The 20,457-nt window shown below is 37.6% G+C and overlaps 1 protein-coding gene across 2 annotated transcripts in view; it reads right to left on the bottom strand.

The window, feature by feature from the left end:
- Positions 1–20,457, bottom strand: part of LOC145984947 (DNA-dependent protein kinase catalytic subunit-like) — a 241,918-nt gene that overhangs the window by 67,302 nt on the left and 154,159 nt on the right. For both annotated transcript variants that reach the window (XM_083118377.1, XM_083118376.1), the window contains exons 33-37: positions 11,278–11,437; positions 10,288–10,501; positions 9,652–9,743; positions 4,367–4,505; positions 2,889–3,068 (exon numbers count right to left, since the gene is read on the bottom strand). In XM_083118377.1, coding sequence (XP_082974503.1) covers positions 2,889–3,068; positions 4,367–4,505; positions 9,652–9,743; positions 10,288–10,501; positions 11,278–11,437 — 785 coding nt within the window. The remainder of the gene's footprint in view (positions 1–2,888; positions 3,069–4,366; positions 4,506–9,651; positions 9,744–10,287; positions 10,502–11,277; positions 11,438–20,457) is intronic.

Genomic DNA, 20,457 nt, shown 5'->3' on the forward strand with positions numbered 1-20,457 from the left:
TGCTCAGGCTGGGATTCGAACGTGGGGCACCTGGCATCGTAGTGTGCTGTGATAACCACTTGGTGACAGAGGTCGGCTATTACAAATATAATACTGTTTATTGATGTTATACTTTCGGTTTGAAAGCGGCAAATGCTTATTTGCAGCTATAATGTGCAAAACTGTAAATGTCAACAATGGTAAACACTACTTTGTCAGTCTAGGTCTGGTATGAAAATTTTCAGGCTCATTGTTTCATATTAACATTGTTGACCATTTATCTTATTAGAAAGTTTCCGACACAAGATGTGATAAATATACATAAGGTTGTAAACCTAGTTTCAAGGACCAGATTGTTACGCACATCGTATGAAAATTTGCCTCCCTTGACTTAAAAAAAAATTATGGAATAATTTTGTATAGTTTTCCATAAATGGGGGAAACCCTGGGGGGTAAAGGCGGTCAGGGGCATGATGCTGATCACATCACCCCCACTCACGACCGGATCAAGAAAGTGTGGGGCGTTACCCCCACACCCCCTATACGCCTTCATGGCGTGGTGCTATGCACAGGGGAACACTTTACCTTTTTTTTTTTTTTCCATAAACGAAGAACAAGTTCGTTGTTACTCTTGATTTGGAGCTAGATATCAAGAATGATATATCCCTTGGCAGAAGGTTGACCAACACCTCCTTTCCCTTTGCACACACACAAAACTGACAATTTGGTTGTCCAGAAATATATGACCGTCAATAAGTCAGCTTTTTGTTTTAAAAATTTTAAATGATGCAACAGCTTGGAAAATAGATCGTTACAACCAGTGCTCATGGATCATATTAGTGGTTAGTCTTCCATTGCATTTTTTTCACTGGCTATAATTGTAATTTGGTTGTTTCGGTCAGATTTTTTCTTAAATTTATTTTACTCGGGTTCATGAAATTGCATATTTTGAGTGCTGTTTTACAAACAGAATTGAGAGGAAAATATTTTGGGATTTTTTTGCTTAATGCCGTCATCAATCAATTTTATCTATGCTCGTCTTTCTCTGTGTTTCAATAGGTCTTTGACTTCTGACCGCTCATTTTCTACGCACTAAACTGGGTTATGCATCCTCTGCAATGGGGTTGAAGACTGTTATTGAACCATGGGTTGAGTGTTACAGTACTTCACATCAACGATCAAGCTTCGGTCCAGTCAAGCTCCGCCCCGTTCACGCTTGTCAAATATTCTTTCCACTTGATCATCACCGGACCGCGAGCTGAGCATGTTCAGAGCAGACCTTGACCGAAATGTGAATGCTTCTATTTAAAAAATATTCAACAATATTTGACCGGACCGTGAGTGGAGGGTGATCTGAGTATTGATGTCCACTTATTAACAGAAGACACAAAACACAAAAGACCGTATTGAGAAATTTACCAAAAAATATTGAATAACATCTCTCTTACAATCAAAATGTCTTGTGCATGCCCTTCCCCCACTCCCTCCAGAATAATTTGATGGAACATTGTACAGCTGATGTCTTACCAGTGGCAGCCACAGATCATCTGCAAATACTTAAAGAATAGAAGATACCTTCTCCAACTGAAGAACCCCAAATGAGAAGAGGCTTCACAATTAACCATGGACATATCAAGAGGGCAATTGCCCTTTAGGCATCTAAACAATAATCAATTAATCCAAGTTAATAGTGATTACACTCAACCCTTCTGATGCTACAATCATGTGACCTTAATCATGTTAGGACATCTAAAACCTTTTAATACTGTATATCTTAAATGAGATTAGCAGGTGAACGAGTTATCTCCCCACCAACAGAGATAACAGTAAATATTTGCAAATTGTGTGTGCAGCCTTGCCTTAACTTACAAATATTATTATTAATGAGAACATTTTGTTTCTTCTGTGGCTAAACTTCAAATTACTCAATATTTACATGTAATACACATACATCAGTGCTCTTGAGAATGGTGTATGTGTCTATTGAAATGCTAGCAAATTAAAGTCGTTTACCCAGAGGGCAAAAAAGTAGTTCTTGCTAATGGTATTATTTGTGAGCAATTCAGGGGGGGGGGGGGATAGGCATATCTTGCAACACCCAAACAAATAAGGAACAAGATTATTAACTTGCTGCAGAATATAAGAGGAAGTGTTGGGGATGTATAAGAGTTTTACTTTCTAGCTGTCACCTATTATTTTATTTTTCTCCTGTCAAAAGAGGATCACCAACCTTATGGAAAAACTTAAAAATTCGAATGGTATGAAGGCATCATTATAGTGTCCATAGGAGAATATAGAAACAATTTTGAACCTTCATACATTATTATTTGCCCCCTTTAAAAAGATTATAGGCACTTACATGCACGATAGACTTTGTATGCAGCGATTGTTATACCCTGAAATGTTCTGGGATCTATTTGTTACATGTTGGAACCCATACATTTCCATTTTAACTTAGGTCCAGAGCTGCTGTTGTCCAGTCGGTAAGGCATCTGACTGCCTTGCAGGAGACCTGTGCTCAATTCCTGGGGTGGATGACATAAGGTTGGAATATAAAGATCTTGTGCTTGCATAAAACGTTCTCTGTGGTTCACCCAATCTCAAATAAATGGATATTTGGGGTCAACCTTGGGGAGTAAAGGTGGCCAGAGCATCATGCTGACCACCCTCTTAACAAAATCATGGAGCCCTGTCTCCACATCCCGCTATGTTCCTTCATGAAATGGTGTAATGAGCATTTAGAATGTTACCTACCTACTTTAACTTAGATTAGAAAAAAATGTTAGATCAAGAGGCACTCTTGAAAGTCAGTGGTGGCAGGTTTTACATAAACTAATACAATAATATAACTGTTACTTAAACGTGAGCAATAATTATCTACTACAAATTGCTTGTAGGATATCACTTACCTGCAGTTCAGCGACCCTTTGTAGTTTCTGAAGTTTAGATGCTCTGACTTTGTATGCCAGCCTGTTAAGGTAAGACCATTCTTCCAGAAACAGAGAGAAGTTCACATTAGTGTGATATTTAGCTAAATCGACAGTGCCATTTTTTATGCACAAGGCAGCCAGTTCTTCACTGAAGTGATTCTAAAATGGGAAGAAAATATATTCAAATTACAGTTTCTTAACAACAAAATAAGGGAATGAAATTAAATTATGTAAAAATTATTAAAGCTCTTCAATTAATTGTTTAGTGTACTATCTAATAAATATCACTTAGCAGCAATTGAAGAAGAGGGACTGACCATCATCTCAGGATAGAAACACAAGCAGAAACATGACGATAAAATGTTATACTACAGTCAACATTTCAAAACCATCATTTCTCAGCTAAATACTTGGCCAAACTAATTGATACTGGACCTACAATTTAAAACAGAATGTAGTCCACTGAACTGTGCCTGTACTGAAACTCAAATCTAGCATTTACCACTATGCAACAAGGGAAGCACAACAAAGATATGTAATGTTTTTGAAACTGTTGACTGCAAATTCAGTTTTAAAGTAGTGCTGTTTGTATGTTACCAAGTTGATGAACAGTTAGTGCTAGGGTTGAACAAAGACCACTTCGACCTAGCACAGATACTAATCCCAATACTTGGAAACTGAAACAATTTGAAGTATTGCACAGGTCCAGTTCCATACTTCCACATTGCAATGAAGAAATTCAGAACTTTACTTGTGCAATACTAAAACCACAATTAGTGCACTAACCATGAATTTCAATTTAAAGTAGTTCAAAATATATATTAATTTTAAAATAAAGTTTCTAATTGGAACTATCCTACATCTACCACAGTATTGCTCTAAAATATTCTGTACTTGCATATGAAATCACTATAAAAATAACCCTTAGTGTAACAGCCCATGAGGGGCCAGGGCCTACCTACCAACTACCATCCTCACTCCCACCAGAGGTAGATCATATAACCATTTATGGGTTGACATGTGGTCAGCATGACAACCCTGCAGTCATTGTTGTAGGTTATGCTACTCATTTGTAGCTCCCCAATTTCCTCACAATGGTGGGTGGCCACCAGTGACATATACAGGCCGGAAACTCAGGAAAACCTGTTAGCTTCCCCCAGGAGACTCGAACATGCATGTGTACTGAAGGTGGAGTCCAAAGCTTGCACAGCCACAGGGTGGGACATGAGATAACTATGCATTTTGCATAATTCCCAGGATATTGAACCTCCACAAATACCCTCCTTCGTATAGCCTGCGAAATTCCTGAACCCCCTAAAAGTATTGGCCAGTATCGGTTATCAAATGTGAATATACACTTTCTGATACAGATACATCAGCATCAGTATTTGCTCAGGCCTAATTAGTACTCTTGATTTTGGTGTATGTCTTGGATAAAAATAGGAACTGTTACTAACCTTTAAATGCTGCCTTTTCACTTCATCTTTCCAACATGTTTGCATGAAGTTGCAAAACTGATTGCTGTCCCTACCACCATTGTTCAGGAGCAGATGAATCTGGGTTGAAACCAACCATGGGAACAGAAAATCCTGTTTCCTATAATAGAAACAGATTGACTCCAAATAAAAAAAAAAAACAAAAAAAAAACAGATCGACTCCAAACAAACAAAGTGTGTTGTAATGATAGACGTAGCAATAAAAACATACGTATAAGGACAGAGCCGATACAAATTGACTAATATTTGTGGCACTGACATCATAATGTATTTGTTTGAAATTTATCACCAATACTTTTCAGGACTCAAGGTATTGGGCCGCAAAGAGTGCAACACCTTTTCATGGAGCTTATATCCTCAAAAATTATACACAATGAATAGTTTGTTGGTCACAGGTGAATTTTATGGTGAATATTAAATTTTGTAAATATTTTAAACAACTTCAAATTGTTACTGGGTCATTCCATACCATTTCGACCAATTTTGAATTAAATGTTGTATCACCATTTAAAAATATGAATAATTTAACCACTTATTTATAAATCATTGAAGTGTTCAAAATTGACATTGAAAATTACATTTTTTTACACATTTAGCTTCAATATATAGAAAATTGTTCATATATTATGCAAACTATGAAAACAAGCTTTTAAATTATTTACCGAACTTGAAGACTGGTTTATGTACGCCTCAACACATACTGCTGAGGACCATGTTTCCTTCCCGCTATCAGGAATATGCACACCCACCCAACCTGCTCCTCCCCCATGACAAGAAACCAAGCACGGGCCTTAAGAAGCATTCGCAAAAAAAGACTGCCTATGCATGCGAACAAGCGCCATTCCATGAAAGCAGACGACGAGACCGAGAACCGTCGAGTACAATGCTAAAACCCCAATGCACGGTAAAAGAAGGAAGCACTACACCCACATGAGAACGGCAGAAAGTGAAAGGACCACGTCAACTAGCACCGCCACAAGCACAAGAAGAAGGAACTACGCCGCTTGCAGCAAGACAGTACATGCCTGACGAAGCCACCAGATGGGTGGCGAAATAGATGGCGAGAAATATTTAAAAAATAGATGGCGAGAAATATTTAAGCAGAAAAATGAAAAGTAAGCTTATCAGAGTAAATTAACTATCTCCACGTAACCGCCAAACAGATATCTTTAGATAGAATGTGAATCATCCCCCTAACCTGGGGGAATGGTGGAAATACAAAAGTACAAAGCTCAAACTGCGCGCTCGTGAGCTCAATCTTTTGTTCCTTCAGAAGTGCTACAAACAAAGGGTGCTCTCCAACCTTCTTGCGTGGAAACATATATCTCGCTCCACGTCTGTGGCAAAGTGCAAAAAGCGGGCCAGTTTCATATGTTGCGTTCCCTAATAAACCAGATGCATAGTGCTCTTAGTGAAGTGTGTTACAAGTTGTGGTCCAGTTTATATGAGTTTAGCTACCACATGGGCTGCTCCTACTTCGATGAAATTTTGCACAGCAAGCTAAGAAAATTCACATATGACAAGCTCTACACCCTCAAAAGAAAATTCGCTAAGCTTGGTGGAACATGGAATCCATCCCCCACGACAACACCCTCCCCCTCATTTCACGGGCCAGACAACCACCCAAAGATCATAAAACTATCCAATTGTGAATTCCCCAGCGAGTTACAGGGTATCATAAAATTCGGCTTCAAGTTTGCACTACAAGAATCCCTCCCTGTGCCAGACATCGTAGCCTCTGTGGATAAAGCCACCTTCCTTGCTGGAACACCAGAAGAGGGGGCAAAACATAAGAAAATTGTGTGCAGCAGTGGCGTATGCTGGGTATAAAATCTGGGCTATCTCTTTTTATCATAATGTTCAAATGGGAGGCTCTTTTTCGTTCAATTTCTTGGATTTTAAGGTGATGTGACATTGCGATTAAAATACATACATTACAATTTACTAATAATTATTAAAATATCACTGTTTCATTAATATAAAAACAATAAGGAAAACATTTCAAATATCTCATGGTTATTTATAAAATATAGAGGCCCATATTGTGAAATATTTATGTAGGCCTATGTGTGAGAATAAAATATACGCGAATAATAAACTTCTTAACTTGAATATTTAATTTGGACAGGAACTCCATTCTTCCCTTGGCAACCTCTGTGGTAAAATGGTTATTAGCACAGCGCACTATGATGCCCGGGGTCCCGGGCTCAAATCCAGGCATGGACATTGGTATTCTTTGTGAATGACCCTTCATGAATTTCATCGTATCGTCACTCATTCTCATCGTCGCGATTAGCTAAAGTGGCAGAAGAGCAACGCAAAATAACAAATCAAATCCATTCTTCTCTTCTTTGCGATGCCAGAGGCCTGCATATCTTCACGATTTGAAGTTTATCCTCATGCAAAAGCAGAGTAAATTGTTTTGGCAATAGTTCGTTAATTATGTCATTCATTTTCGTTCACTACACGACGCAGCACAGATCATTCAAAACATATATATGTAATTCACTCACTCAATACACTTAAGAAAATCCACACAGTAAGAAACCTAATTTTCTTAAACTTCCTTCAACGCGATTTCCACTTGCAAAATTCCCTTTGTCATCTCCCGCCAGTCATAAACAAAGCAGCAAAGGGGTTGAAAACATCGTAAAGCGTGGTTGGTTGAAGGTCAGCGGCCTGTGAGTTCTGCATGTGTTCGATGGGACAGTGTTGTTTTGGCCTAGACGACAAATTCCCTATCACATGCCAGCCACTCTTTTCCCGTTCCTGTAATAGTAGTTTAGTTTGAAAATTTCCCTTAGCTGGGAAAATCCCATGCTAGTTAGCGCATTGGCATCGCTGTAAGGTTTTACCGCCGTTGTAAAATGAAGAGTTCCCTGTCTAAGAAGCCACTACAAATACGTAACTGAGCCTCCAGGAGCTGGTCGGGGAAGAATTTAACCACTGAAGTCTGGTGGCAGTTTTAAAGGAAAGGAGTCCATCCCCATGTATAGAGCGAGCACAAGGAAAACAAACCTTGGATGAAAAATTCCTGTGCAGCCTTTTCTTCCGTTCAGCTCGGGCCATAAGAAAGCATGGTCCACTCTCCCCCTCCTCCTCGAATGGAGTACGATGAACAGGAGTCGCAGGTTTTATACTATTATTTTTTTCCGTGGTCGTTGTTTGAGAGTGAAGCATCAGTAACATTTGATAGTCGATTATTTTCTGTATTTAATCTGGGCTTCAGCGATAGCCTAGGTAGCCTTGAATATACGTGCCTGGTGTGCAGCCATCCTTGAAGAGCACCTACGTGCCCCCCTGACTCCCGTGGTATGCATAAGCTACACTCCAAACTTAGCAACAAACTTCGGAAATTAAAAAAAATGGCTCTCCAAGAACATCCGGTGAATGCATGTGGACAAAGGAAACCAATACGTAATAATCACCAAGGAAGCTTATTCAGCAAAAATGAAGGAAAAACTCAATTCAGAAGGTTACAGTTTACTTGACTCCTCCCCCCTGAGCAAAATATGCCAAGAAATCGAAACAGCTCTCGACTCATCCCCCCTATTCACAGAGGAGGAGAGGAAAAAGTTAAGTTCACGACCCGGATATCCCTGTCGTCTACGACATCCCAAAAACCCTGGAACCCTCCTTCGTATAATAGTCACCGACTTCAAACACCCAGGAGACCACCTTGCTAAGTAGTTACAACAAAAGATCAGTGAACACAACCACCATCTGAAAACTGTGTCTGAAACAACCAGGAAATAAAAGAAATGGTCACTGGATACCTGGGGGCTGACAGAATAAAAATGACCAGCATAGATGTCCAGGAAAAGTATCCATCCATACCAAGAAGCCTTGCCATAAGTGATACCAGGAAGTAGCTATTAAATAACACAAAACGCCCGTATGAGACTGAACTAATCATATCCATGATGGTTGTGGTAAACGCGGTTTAAAATTACTTACGTGAAATTTATAAGATTTCGCACTTTTTGCACAATTGCACAATTTAATGGTTCAATCCTATTAATTTCGAAGATCCACTGTCTTCATTCACAAAAGGGTACGGCGTTTAAAGCGGAGATGGTACCACGTCACTGCATTGTTTGTTCCCGGGTGGCGGTAGTTGCGATTTCTCCCATTCGGCGGCACTGGCGTGCGCATCTTGGTTTGCGTTGTCTGCTTCCTGTTGTCAGGTGGCGTTGCCAGTTGGGGGTTGGGGGGCTGGGCCACGTGGCTGGAGGGGGGGTCGAGTATGTGCACCGCATCTTTTCTTTTTCAGGTCGGGGATCTTTCTGAGGACAGGGTGCCAAGTTGGGTGTGCCTGTCCAGGTTCAGTGCTGGTTTCTGTTGGATGATGGCATGGGTTTATTTGATAGTGTTTTCTATGACAGAGCCAGTTGGGTGAAGTATGGATATGGAGGAGATGGTGTGGTTAGTGGAGTGGAGGTGTTGGGAGAGGCCTGATTTTGGTGTGTCGTTTTTGGCATCTTTTACATGTTCGTTAATCCATTCTTAAACGGCACGGATGGTTCTGCCAATGTAGGTGTTGTGGCATTGGCATGTGGTCTTGTATCGGTATCGGTAAATTTTATATCGGTACTTTATCAATTGGCATCCCTAATTTTGCTTCTATGGATCACTTTATGAAGACTTTTATCTTAAAATATTCAAGAATTACATCAGGACATTAAAATTGACGTTATAAAATAAAAAATTCCAGTTGTTTTATATGACACAAAATAAATGGAAATTTCTAATTTTGCTTAGACTCCACTGAAGTGTCATGGGACATTTTTGCGGACCCTGTGAAATATCAAAATATCAAAGAGGTATGGGCTGGTACTGGTAAATAAATTCCAACCGATACTTTTCAATATCGATACCACTGATATCAGTTGATACAAATACATTGGCCTATCACCTCAGAACTAGTAAGAACACATTTGTACAGACATAGAAACTGAACAGAATTCAACACATCATTCATGATATTTATGCGAATGCATAAAAGTTCATGTTAAAAATTGTAATTATATTTGTCTCTCAAAACTTGCTTTTCTTTCTCACAAATTTTATGTCATTAATAATAATTCTAAATAATAATGTAAGGTGGTCCAATATGAAATGTTTCAGAGATACAGACATATATATTTCACCAATTCCAACAATTAAAAGTGTAACAAATATATGCAAAGGAAAACATTTGTTAAGAATCTGAAAGATTTATAGAACAGATTGGAAAAGCCTCTTACCATGAATCACTCCAAACTTCTTCAAAATTGTTGCTTATTTGGGTTTTGACAGTCTTGTCTAAATTTTCCCACTCAGAAAGGCTTGCCAAACTCTGAAAAATACAAGAAGCCCTCATATGTTAAAATCTTAACATATGTTTTCAACTACAACATGTTATAAATATGGAGAAACTAGTACTCACTTTATCCGCGAAACTGTTTATTCTTCTTTCGCCGATAAAGTGAGTACTGATTTCTCCGTATTTATTATACTACCATGTCTCTCTTTTCCCAATTATGAATACAACATATTGTTTAAAACTCACTTTGTGTTGATAAACTAATTGGGACTGGATCTACAGCTTTTAAGTAAAATCTGAATTGAGACCCCTTGAATACAAGGGAACAGCACTTGTCACTTGCCAATCGAGAAAGCCCTACACACAACACACACACCAACCACACATACCTACATAAATGTAACATTTTATCATGCATGGACTCGTAAGGAATCTTAATTCCATGACAAAACTGAATGATGAAAGAATCATTCTGTACTCTATTGTAAGTTATTTATAGGAATAATGAATTGTTAAACCAATAAACTGATATAACTATATCAGCTGATATTAATCACTTAATGTCACCTAACCCTACCTTATAGTAGGCCTCCGTATACTGGTCTTGCTCTATGTCAGTGAATTCTTCAGAGTCTTCAGCCATTTTTAGAACTTTTAGATAATTAGTTTTAGCTTCACTCCAGTTCCCTGCTGTTTCAGCATCTAATGCTCTTTTCACTTCATCAGGACAGTTCAATTTTTCATGGTATATTCCCCGAAGGACATCATATTCATCAATTGTTTTGTATAGCCTGAAGGAAAAATTAAAGATGAAAAACAGTAAGACAAAATTTACATTGGGCTCAAGGAATTCTAGTCAAATTATTTTCCTTACACTTAAACCTGAAAGCAGAAATGCTGGTAATGGTAAAAATCCACCACAGATGTTGCAGGAAAGGACATGGATGGTGGCTTTTGCCTGGGGAGAGCATCCACAGCCGTCAACCTCAGGACCAACAGAATCAAATAGTGCTATTCCACCCAAAACCTGGACTTCACTGTTGCCGTCCATATGAACAATCAAAATATCCCTTTCAACAACTGCTTCCAGGTAGTGACCATCCAACCCTGACACCAATTCACCAGCACTTCAGTATGAAAAGGATGAGAGAAGGCCTACATATCAGCAATGAGTGCAACCAAACCTCCTGGCCTGAATAATATACACACAAAACTGAAATTGAAGAAACCACAATTTCATTGCAGTGTAAATGTAAATTTTGAATAAAAACTGGAACATATTAACTACAATTCAAATATATTATGTCCAATCTATACATCCATGGACGTCTTAATTATTTACACACAATTTTTCAGTGATCTTGAACATTGTCATTTTAGTCCAGTTTTTTGTATTCTTGTTTATTTTATTATAAAATTATTGCAAAATGTTTACTGCAACAAGAGTATCAATCTGTTGAAACATACCCTTAAATATAGCACTGATGTGAATCTAGGTTAAATATACTGTTAATATGTTAAATATGGATCTACTTGACTACATCATAAATTGCAAAAACATACTTACTGTGCAAGGAGTAACCACAAATCTTTAGTTTCATCTGTGTTAATCTGCATTCTTGCTCTTTTGGAAGATTGAGGCTTCTCCTCCTGCTCACTCATCGCTTCTATAATTTGTTCTTCCAGCAAAATAATTCCTAAACTAGTGTGTCCACTTGTTTTTGAAACTGTAAAGAAGTTTCATAAATAATCTTTGAGAGCAATGACAGCTGAGAATTGCACTGTTACAAAAACTCAAAATGTGTTCTATCTTAATACAGTTCATTATTCTAGGAAAATGATTAAACAATACATCTGTGCCTGTTTCTATCAGTTCAATGTTTTACCTTGCAACTGCATGTCTTCCAGAGCTGAGTTGATACTACTTTGAACCTATACTGATACGAATGACAATACTCTTACAGATTCCCACAGATGACGATACTTTAAAATTGTAACATTTCACAACAGTTCAGAGTATTTATAAATTTTAATGTACAAGTTTTCCAATGGAACTACAGTGGAGCCCAGATCTTAAATTTTTTCCACATTATACATTCAATATTGATGGTCCCAACTTCCTTCCTTTTACATTTTCCAGCACTTTCAGTTTTTGCAGTTAGGTCCCCTGAAAAATGTAAAATCGATGTTCCACTGTATACTGTGCCAATCTACCAGTGTTTTGTTTTAAAATATTCATAATTTCACACGAGAGATAATTCTATATGAAAATCCATTTCTCTCCACAACGTAGAAAAATAAAGAAAATTATGATAATGCATAACTACCGGGATGTTTTAGACCTTGCAGTAGTGTAGTAGTTGCATTTTTGTGGAACCTACAAAACACTTGGACTTGGGAAAAGATCAGCTAATGACGATACATTGGTTTGATTTCTTGTTTCATAATTGTTTATTTTTCTTTTCCTAAGCTCACTTTATGCATAGATAGTCTAATTAGGACTCAAGCTACAGTTTCAAGTGGGACTTGAACCACTGTGCAATATACCTTCACAAAGTATTGGATCAGCCCTAAAGTATCCTTAAAAACATTGCTGATAATGACAAAAACATGATGATCATTAATTTCTTCAAAATGTCTTAACAATTGTTTTCAAATAATTTTATTCTGCCATTTCAGGGTTCCCACTTATCTTACCAAACTAAATTCCCTGTCTTTTCCAGCTATTTTCAAACAAATTTTCAGACCATTTTGCAATGCTAGTAACATATAAAAGTTCAATCTTCAACTTTCCATGCTGATCAAATGGCTTGAATTTATCCAACACTGTTGAAAATTGTTACATACCCAATGTGACCAACTCATGTAAACAGTTTGCCAAGGTGGAATAGAGAGCACAAGGTGGAAGATTGAAGATTAACACGAGATACGCGAATGGCAGTGTAAATAAGCGCAAAGTAATTTGGAAAGATGAACAACAATATAATCCATTATAAGAGGATGAAGAAAATATATAAAACAATAAATTAATGTAAATACTTAATAAATTAAATTGGTGCTCATATGTAAATATACCGGAAAACTAAAGAAGTGAAAACACTGGTACAAATTCGTGCCTTTTAACAGATCTTGAATCTGTTAGCTTGATTTACCATCCCCTTGGTGGAACTTTTGATTTATACCAGTGGCGGTGCGTTCCAGTCGCGAACCACATTACCTTTGGTTGAGCATCCCAGCCATTGCACCTACTTGGATGCACGTTTCAGTCGTCCGGCACTAAGTATACACTTTGTTGGACTTATTTAGCGTTGGTGTGTGCCAGTCAAGGGAGGAGAGTAGGATAGTGCCCAAAGCTTCAGGGAAAAGAGCTGGGAAAAGGATAAAGGAATTCCTCAATCCTCAAAGAACAGAAATAGGCGGCACAGACATCAACCCTCACCCTTGAACTCGTAACCTTCTAGGACTTGGGTGTTTGGTTTGAGTTGGTGTTTTAAGTCCACTTTATGCACAGTAAGGCTAATCGAGACTGGACCTACAGTTTAAAGTGGGATCCGAACCACTATGTGCCTCCACCGGGTATCGAACCCGAGACCCCTTGATTACAAGGCGACGACGCTACCACTGCGCCATCGGGGAGGCCCATAGGACTTGGTGTGAATGAAGAAAAAGTGAGGTGTTACCAGCTTGTGAAAATAGAACTTAGTGAAGAGGGAAAACATACATATAAAAATAACAGAGGAATTGGAATAAAGGATCCACGTTCCAGGGATTACATAAAAGTCCAGAAGGAAGTCCAGATCTGAATTCCCACAAAGAAGGAAGTCCAGATCCATAGTCCCACAAAGAAGGAAGTCCAGATCTGTATTCCCACAAAGAAGAAAGTACAGAAAGAAGTACAGAAGAAAGCATATACGAAAAAAAGATTATACAAATTAGAAAGAAGAAGTATATTTGTAAAATAATACAAACTGAATGTAAATTAGAATCAGAGAAATACGTCGCTCATTATGTAAATATCCAAATCCATGTATCCTTGTTTAGGTAATATAATCGTTTAAACATCTCCATTGGAAGGCTCCCTGTCTGGTTTCATTCTCAAAAAGAACCCTACCCTGAAGATATTGCTTGATTGATTTAGTTTATTTTACTTCGCGTTTTGTGCCTCTTGGCTAATTTGCGAAGATGGGGATGAGTGATGAAATGATGAAATCGATGATTGGACATTCACAAGCAACCAAGCCCGAGCGGGATTCGAACCCGGGACCCTTGGCATCGCAGTACGATGTGCTAACCACTCGGCCACAGGATCCAGCCTACCCTGAAGATATATTAGCAGTGGTTTAATATTAAGATTTATGTACCTTGCACAAATAGAGGTAGCAAAATGAAAAAAATATATAGAAATATTTCTTATTCAAATATATTCAATCAAGAATATTGTTAGACAAAAATGGGAAATGAGTTTTTTCAGTCTCTAATATTGATGAAAGCAATTTTACAGACTTTCCACATTTTTGAATGGTTTTACATTCCCAGATTTTTCGTGATTTATCTAGGTTTCAAAACCCTGTTTCTGATGAAGGCACTAGGTAATGTTGAAGATATTTGAAGAATATGATACAAGAGCTAAGGGACGTATTCAAGGAGGCAGGTGCTCAGGGGGCCAAATTTCGTGTATGTATTCAGACTTTTATTTAAGCCAACTGAGTTCGACACAGCTCAAGCATTTAACTACGACAAAAGGGCAGCCGAAAATTTTATGAATGTTGAGAAGAGAAAGCAAAGAAGATGATGCAAAGCAAGATGTTTCATATGCAGTGGCGGATTACCAAATAGGCCCACTAGGCACGTGCCTAGGGGCGGCAAATCTTTTTTCCAGAATATCAAAAATAATAAAAAGTGTCTTACGTACACAGTGACAATTTAGACCTATGAAACCAATGTTTCAAATCAATGGTTTGCAACACTATCGCTTCATATGAAAGAAACCTTGATGTATCGAATTTATGTGTTATGAAGAAATGTTTCATCTGCTCTGCCTCCTTCAGGCGTCAATCAATTTGTTTTTAACCCGTGCTGTGGCTTTTATCGCTTACAATGACAATGCAAGCCGACCAGCCTTTGTTGGTTTGTTTTTGTGAATACATACCCCCTCGATCTTCCACTAAGCGTTTGTTAATGACCAGGCAGGAAAGAAGACTGATTGTTTGAATCTCCCATCTGTAACAATGCCAGTCTAAAAAAAAAAAATAAACACATAAACACTGCTGATAAGTGAGTGATTGAGTGCAGCTTTCGCCTGGACCGCAACTAGTTTTTGTCTTACTGTATTCTCTGGCTGGTGCATTCAGTTTGTTGCTAGTGCGTTTACGATTTGGTGTTGTTTTTTTTATGCAGCAGGCAGAGTGAAGCGAAAGTTAAATTGGGCAGCTTATCGTAAACTTGCAAACAAAAAGCGTGAAAGAGAAGCAACCTTAAAGAAAAAGCTTGGTACAGTGGACACGTTTTTTAGGCGAAAGGAAAGTAGTATAAAATACCCTATTATAAACTCACGAAAGGAAGAGCTCCCCTCAAGCAGGTTTGGCTACACTTAAAACTAGCTCAACATGCCCATATGAGTTTTTTGCTCTAGTGTGGAACCCTGCCTAATCCAAGATTTTTGTAAAAATGCCCTCGGGAATTTTTTGTGAAAGGAAGAGCCTCCTCAGATTGATTTGCCTACACTTATAAAAGGCACTTCTGTGAGATTGTTGTCCATAATTCTGTCAAAAATATGCCCCTCTTGATATTGTTTTTGGCCACACTTAAAACTATGCCAAGATGCTCATAAGAGCCACCCACACACACACCCACACCCACCCACACCCACACATATTTACTTCCGGTTCACTTCCGGTTTACTTCCGGTCCACTTCCAGTTTGCCTACTTCCGGTCCACTTCCGGTCCACTTGTGGTCAAGTTGTGGCCTATTTCTGGTTTATTTATATTGCATCATGCTGTGCAACAAATTATTATGCAATAAATTATTAGATACGTGTTGTTTTCTGATTGGATGCTTATGACATAATGTGATGATGTGTTTTATTCTGATTGGCCTATTGTTTCAGATGTGTTGTTTTCTGATTGGTTGCTTATGACATAATTTGATGATGTGTTATATTCTGATTGGCTTATTGTTTCAATGCGGTCCGTGCCTAGGGTATATAAAGAGATTTTGTATTGCATATCAGCCAGTATTGTAAGAGCTGTTGAAGAGAAAGGTTGTGTTGTTGCAGTGCTGAACCCAACTGATATTTTTATCCAGCATAGAGATTTGATTTGAACCCCAAGAAATTTTATATAAATACCAAAGCCAAAAATATTAACACACATACACACATACACACACATATATATACACACACACAAATCACACTGCTGAACCCAACTGATATTTTTTATTCAGTATAAAGTTTTGAATTGAAACCCAGGAAATTGTATATAATAAACAACAGCAAAAATGCCAAATCAAAAATATTGCAATCAGTGCAATAAAAATATATTTAGCTCTAATTGGGCCAGACACCAAAAGATTTGTAACCCAGACAAATACAGAACTCCCACAAAAATTTGCCCCAAATGCAATAGAAAATACAGCATGCAATACTTCACATATACACATAAAAATACTTGCTCTGTACAGTCATCAACATTGCCCCAACAACCATCTACATCTGGTCTGAAAAGGAAGCATGAAGCACCTCTTAATGCCAGAGCAGCAAAGCAGCCACGCTATGCACCACCCATCCATAGCAGTTTTAATAGCCAATTAAGAGATTATCGGTTTGTATCAGAGCCAAGATGTGGTATTAAGAATTTTTTGAACACTATAAATCCTGATGTGCAGGCAATTCTAAATGCACAAAATGGCTCTTATAAGCTGTCCCTCAAATTGTTTACACAATATAAGAAACCAAATGGCACAAAATTTACACAGCCCCACATAACAGAAACTGTACCGGTATATTCAAATACAAATTCAGACAGAATAATAAGCAGGTTGATAGAACAATTGAATATTAAACACTCTGAATTTGCGGCAAAAGAGTCTGGATGGAGCCTATGCGGCTCTCCACACAAGTTATATGTTAATATTTCTGAATTCAGCCCATTGCAAGGATCTACATATCTGCCATTACCTGATAATATTAAAAACAGAAGAGCCGTGGTTAATATAGAAAATACCGACCAGAAATGCTTTTTGTGGTGTATATTAGCTGTTTTGTATCCAGTTTCAAGGCATCCTGAGAGAATAACTTATTACAAACAACATGAACACAAATTTGATGATGCAATGGAGGGTTTAGAATATCCAATATCTGTTCAGAATATTGATAAATTTGAAAAAAAGGCCAGGCATATCAATGGCAAACAATTATCTATTAATGTATTTATTTGTTCCACTGGCCGTGGCAATTGCTTGATAGAACCTCTCAGAATCAGTACATTTGATGATGATTCTGCTGTTCCGATCGATCTGCTCTTAATTGAAGAGGATGGCACATATCATTACACTCTGATACATAATCTTGAAGCTTTAGTGAGAAAGCAAATAGACAAATCCAATATAATATTCAAGTTGTGCAGAAGATGTTTAAGTGTATTTTATGGTCAAAAAATGGTGAAAGGGGTTCGTGAAGAGAGTGCAGAAATTGCAAAAAATAAGTTAATTGAGCATCTGAAATACTGTGGCAACCATAAACCTGTTCATATGGTGATGCCCAATCCAAGTGAAAATTGCAAATTCAAAAAGTTTGAAGCCTTGTTGGAACACCCAGTATATATTGTCTGTGATTTTGAATCAAACCTCAAACCCCTTGCATTCTGCAATCCAGATCCTGAAGAATCTTCATTTACACCATACCAGCTACATGAACCTTCCAGCTTTTATTATGTGGTTGTACAGGATGGTGTTGTTAGTAAAGAATATTCATACATGGGAGCAGATGCCATCAAAATATTTGCACATAGAATAGAAAATGAGTGCCATGACATAGCATCTAACATCTTATTAAAATCAAAACCCATGTTGCCTTTAACAGAGAAACAGATTGAAGATTTCAACAATGCAGAAAAATGCCCGGTATGTGATTCTGAATTTTCAGATACAAATATCAAGGTACATCACCATTCTCATACAGATGGTCGATATAAACAGGCCCTGTGTAATAGCTGTAATATTAAGATCAAGAGACCAAAATTTGTCCCCATATTTTGCCATGGAGCATCCAATTACGATTTTCATCATCTGATCAGATATGAGGGGTTTGACAAGCAGAATTTAAATATTTTAGCTGAAAATGATGAGAAATATATATCTATTAGCAAAATAATTAAAGTTAATGGTGTTTCTATTCACATAAGATTTCTTGATTCTTACAGAATTTTATCTGCTAGCCTGGCTACACTGGCCACTCAATTATCTGATGATCAATTCAAAATCACATGTGCATTGTTTCCAAATCAGGACCTGAAATTAATTAGGCGGAAGGGCGTATATCCATATGATTATGTTACAGATTTTTCTAAATTTGATGAGTGTTCCCTGCCACCACAAGAAGAGTTTTACAGCAAAATCAGAGGATCTGGAATCACTGATGAAGATTATCACCATGCCCAATTGATGTGGAACAATTTAAAATGCCAGACATTTGGTGATTATCACATGGCATATTTAAAACTTGATGTGACCCTCTTAGCTGATATAATGCAGGCATTCAGAAAATCTTCTATGCAAAATTATAAACTGGACCCAATATATTTTTTCAGTGCCCCGGGCCTAGCATGGTCTGCAATGTTTTTCAACACTAAAAAGCAATTGGATCTGATCCCAGATCAAAATATGTATCTGTTTATGGAGCAAGATATAAGAGGGGGGATGGTGCAATGTTCTCAGAGATATGCCAGAGCAAATAACAAATATATGCCTGATTATAATCCAGAATTGCCATCAAATTATATACTGTATGTAGATGCAAACAGCCTCTATGGTTCTGCCATGATGCAAAAACTGCCATATGCAGGGCTTGAATGGGTTGAAGATTTTAATATTGAAGATCTTCAGGACTTTGATGACAGTAATTATGGCCTCTTCTTAGAGGTTGATCTGACAATTCCTGATGATTTGCACAACAAATTTTCTGATCTGCCCCCAATTCCTGAGGTTCAGTGCTCACCTGGCTCTAAACAGAAGAAGCTCATGATGACTCTGGAGCCAAAACAAGGCTATGTCATATATTACAAAAACCTCCAGTTCCTGATGAAACATGGTGTTCAAGTGACCAAACTTGGCAAAGTTTTGAGGTTCAGGCACTCAGAATGGTTGAAACCATATATTGATACAAACACGGAGCTTCGAACATCTGCAAAAAGCCAATTTGATAAGGCCTTGTTTAAATTGATGGTCAATTCTGTGTATGGCAAAACAATTGAAAATGTCAGAAAACATACCGACGTTAAAATAATTACTGACCCCAGCCTGAGCAAAAAAATGGTTGCAAAGCCTAATTTCAATTACAGAAGAATTTATGATGAGCACATGGCACTCTTCAACATGAAAAAAAAAAAAATTAAGTTTGATAAACCTATTTATGTAGGGGCTGCAATATTGGAATTGGCCAAATTACATATGTTAATATTGTATTATGATGTGCTGAAACCTTTTTATGGTGATAATGTAAAATTGATGTACATGGACACGGATAGTTTTATTCTTGATATTAAAACAGAAGATGTTTATAAAGATATGACCCAGCCTGAATTGTTTAAATATTTTGACACCAGTGAATTGCCAGGCCATTTGAATATTCAACCCCACAACAAAAAGGTGCCTGGCAAGTTAAAAGATGAGACACTTGGTGATGTTATTGTGGAATTTGCTGGGTTAAGTGCCAAGATGTACAGTTTTAAAACATGTAGTGGTGTTGCTGCCAAAAAGGCCAAGGGTATTGGCAAAGTAACTGTTGAAAAAGAGCTCCAATTTGAAGATTATAAAAATTGCCTCAAATTCCAGAGTTTAATCAGAACATCAGAATCCAGAATTCAGAGTGTGGATCACTTATTGACTTCAAATGTTGTAAGAAAAGTGGCTCTGGACCCACATGATGATAAGAGATGCATTTTATCATGTGGCATACATACTTTACCATGGGGTCATTGTGATTTGAAAAATAGGAATCAATGCCCAATCACAGAGCATGATTTGAAATAAATAAACATGCCTATGAACTTATTTGGGTTCAAAAAACAGGCTATTATGGAGCTGCCAACACCACAACCCTCTTCTGATATGCTGTCTAAACTAAGTGGCTTGTTAATTATTCATCTGAACAGCATACTTACAGATGTTGATGATGAAACAGGTAAAACATTGTACATATTTAACAATAATTTAAATTATTACCAATTACCTGTAGGTGGACAATTGCAATTTATTACAACCCCTGAGGGTGATGTTAAAATTTCAATAGGGAGAAATATTTATAGAATTAAGCACTCAAACATGGTTTCTGGCACTGTTTATACTGTTTCTGCTGGTGACTGCTTATATATTGAGGTCCCGGGATCATATGACAAGCTTATACCCTTTTTTATAGAATTAAGAATTAGATACTCTATAATAAATAACCAATAAATCAAAATGCCCAATGATATATTTGGCCATACAAGACATGAAGATCACAGTGATGAGATTTTGATGCTTGATGT

This window comes from Lepisma saccharinum, chromosome 3 (assembly GCF_977018435.1).
Source record: "Lepisma saccharinum chromosome 3, izLepSacc3.1, whole genome shotgun sequence".
Classification (NCBI taxonomy): domain Eukaryota; kingdom Metazoa; phylum Arthropoda; class Insecta; order Zygentoma; family Lepismatidae; genus Lepisma; species Lepisma saccharinum.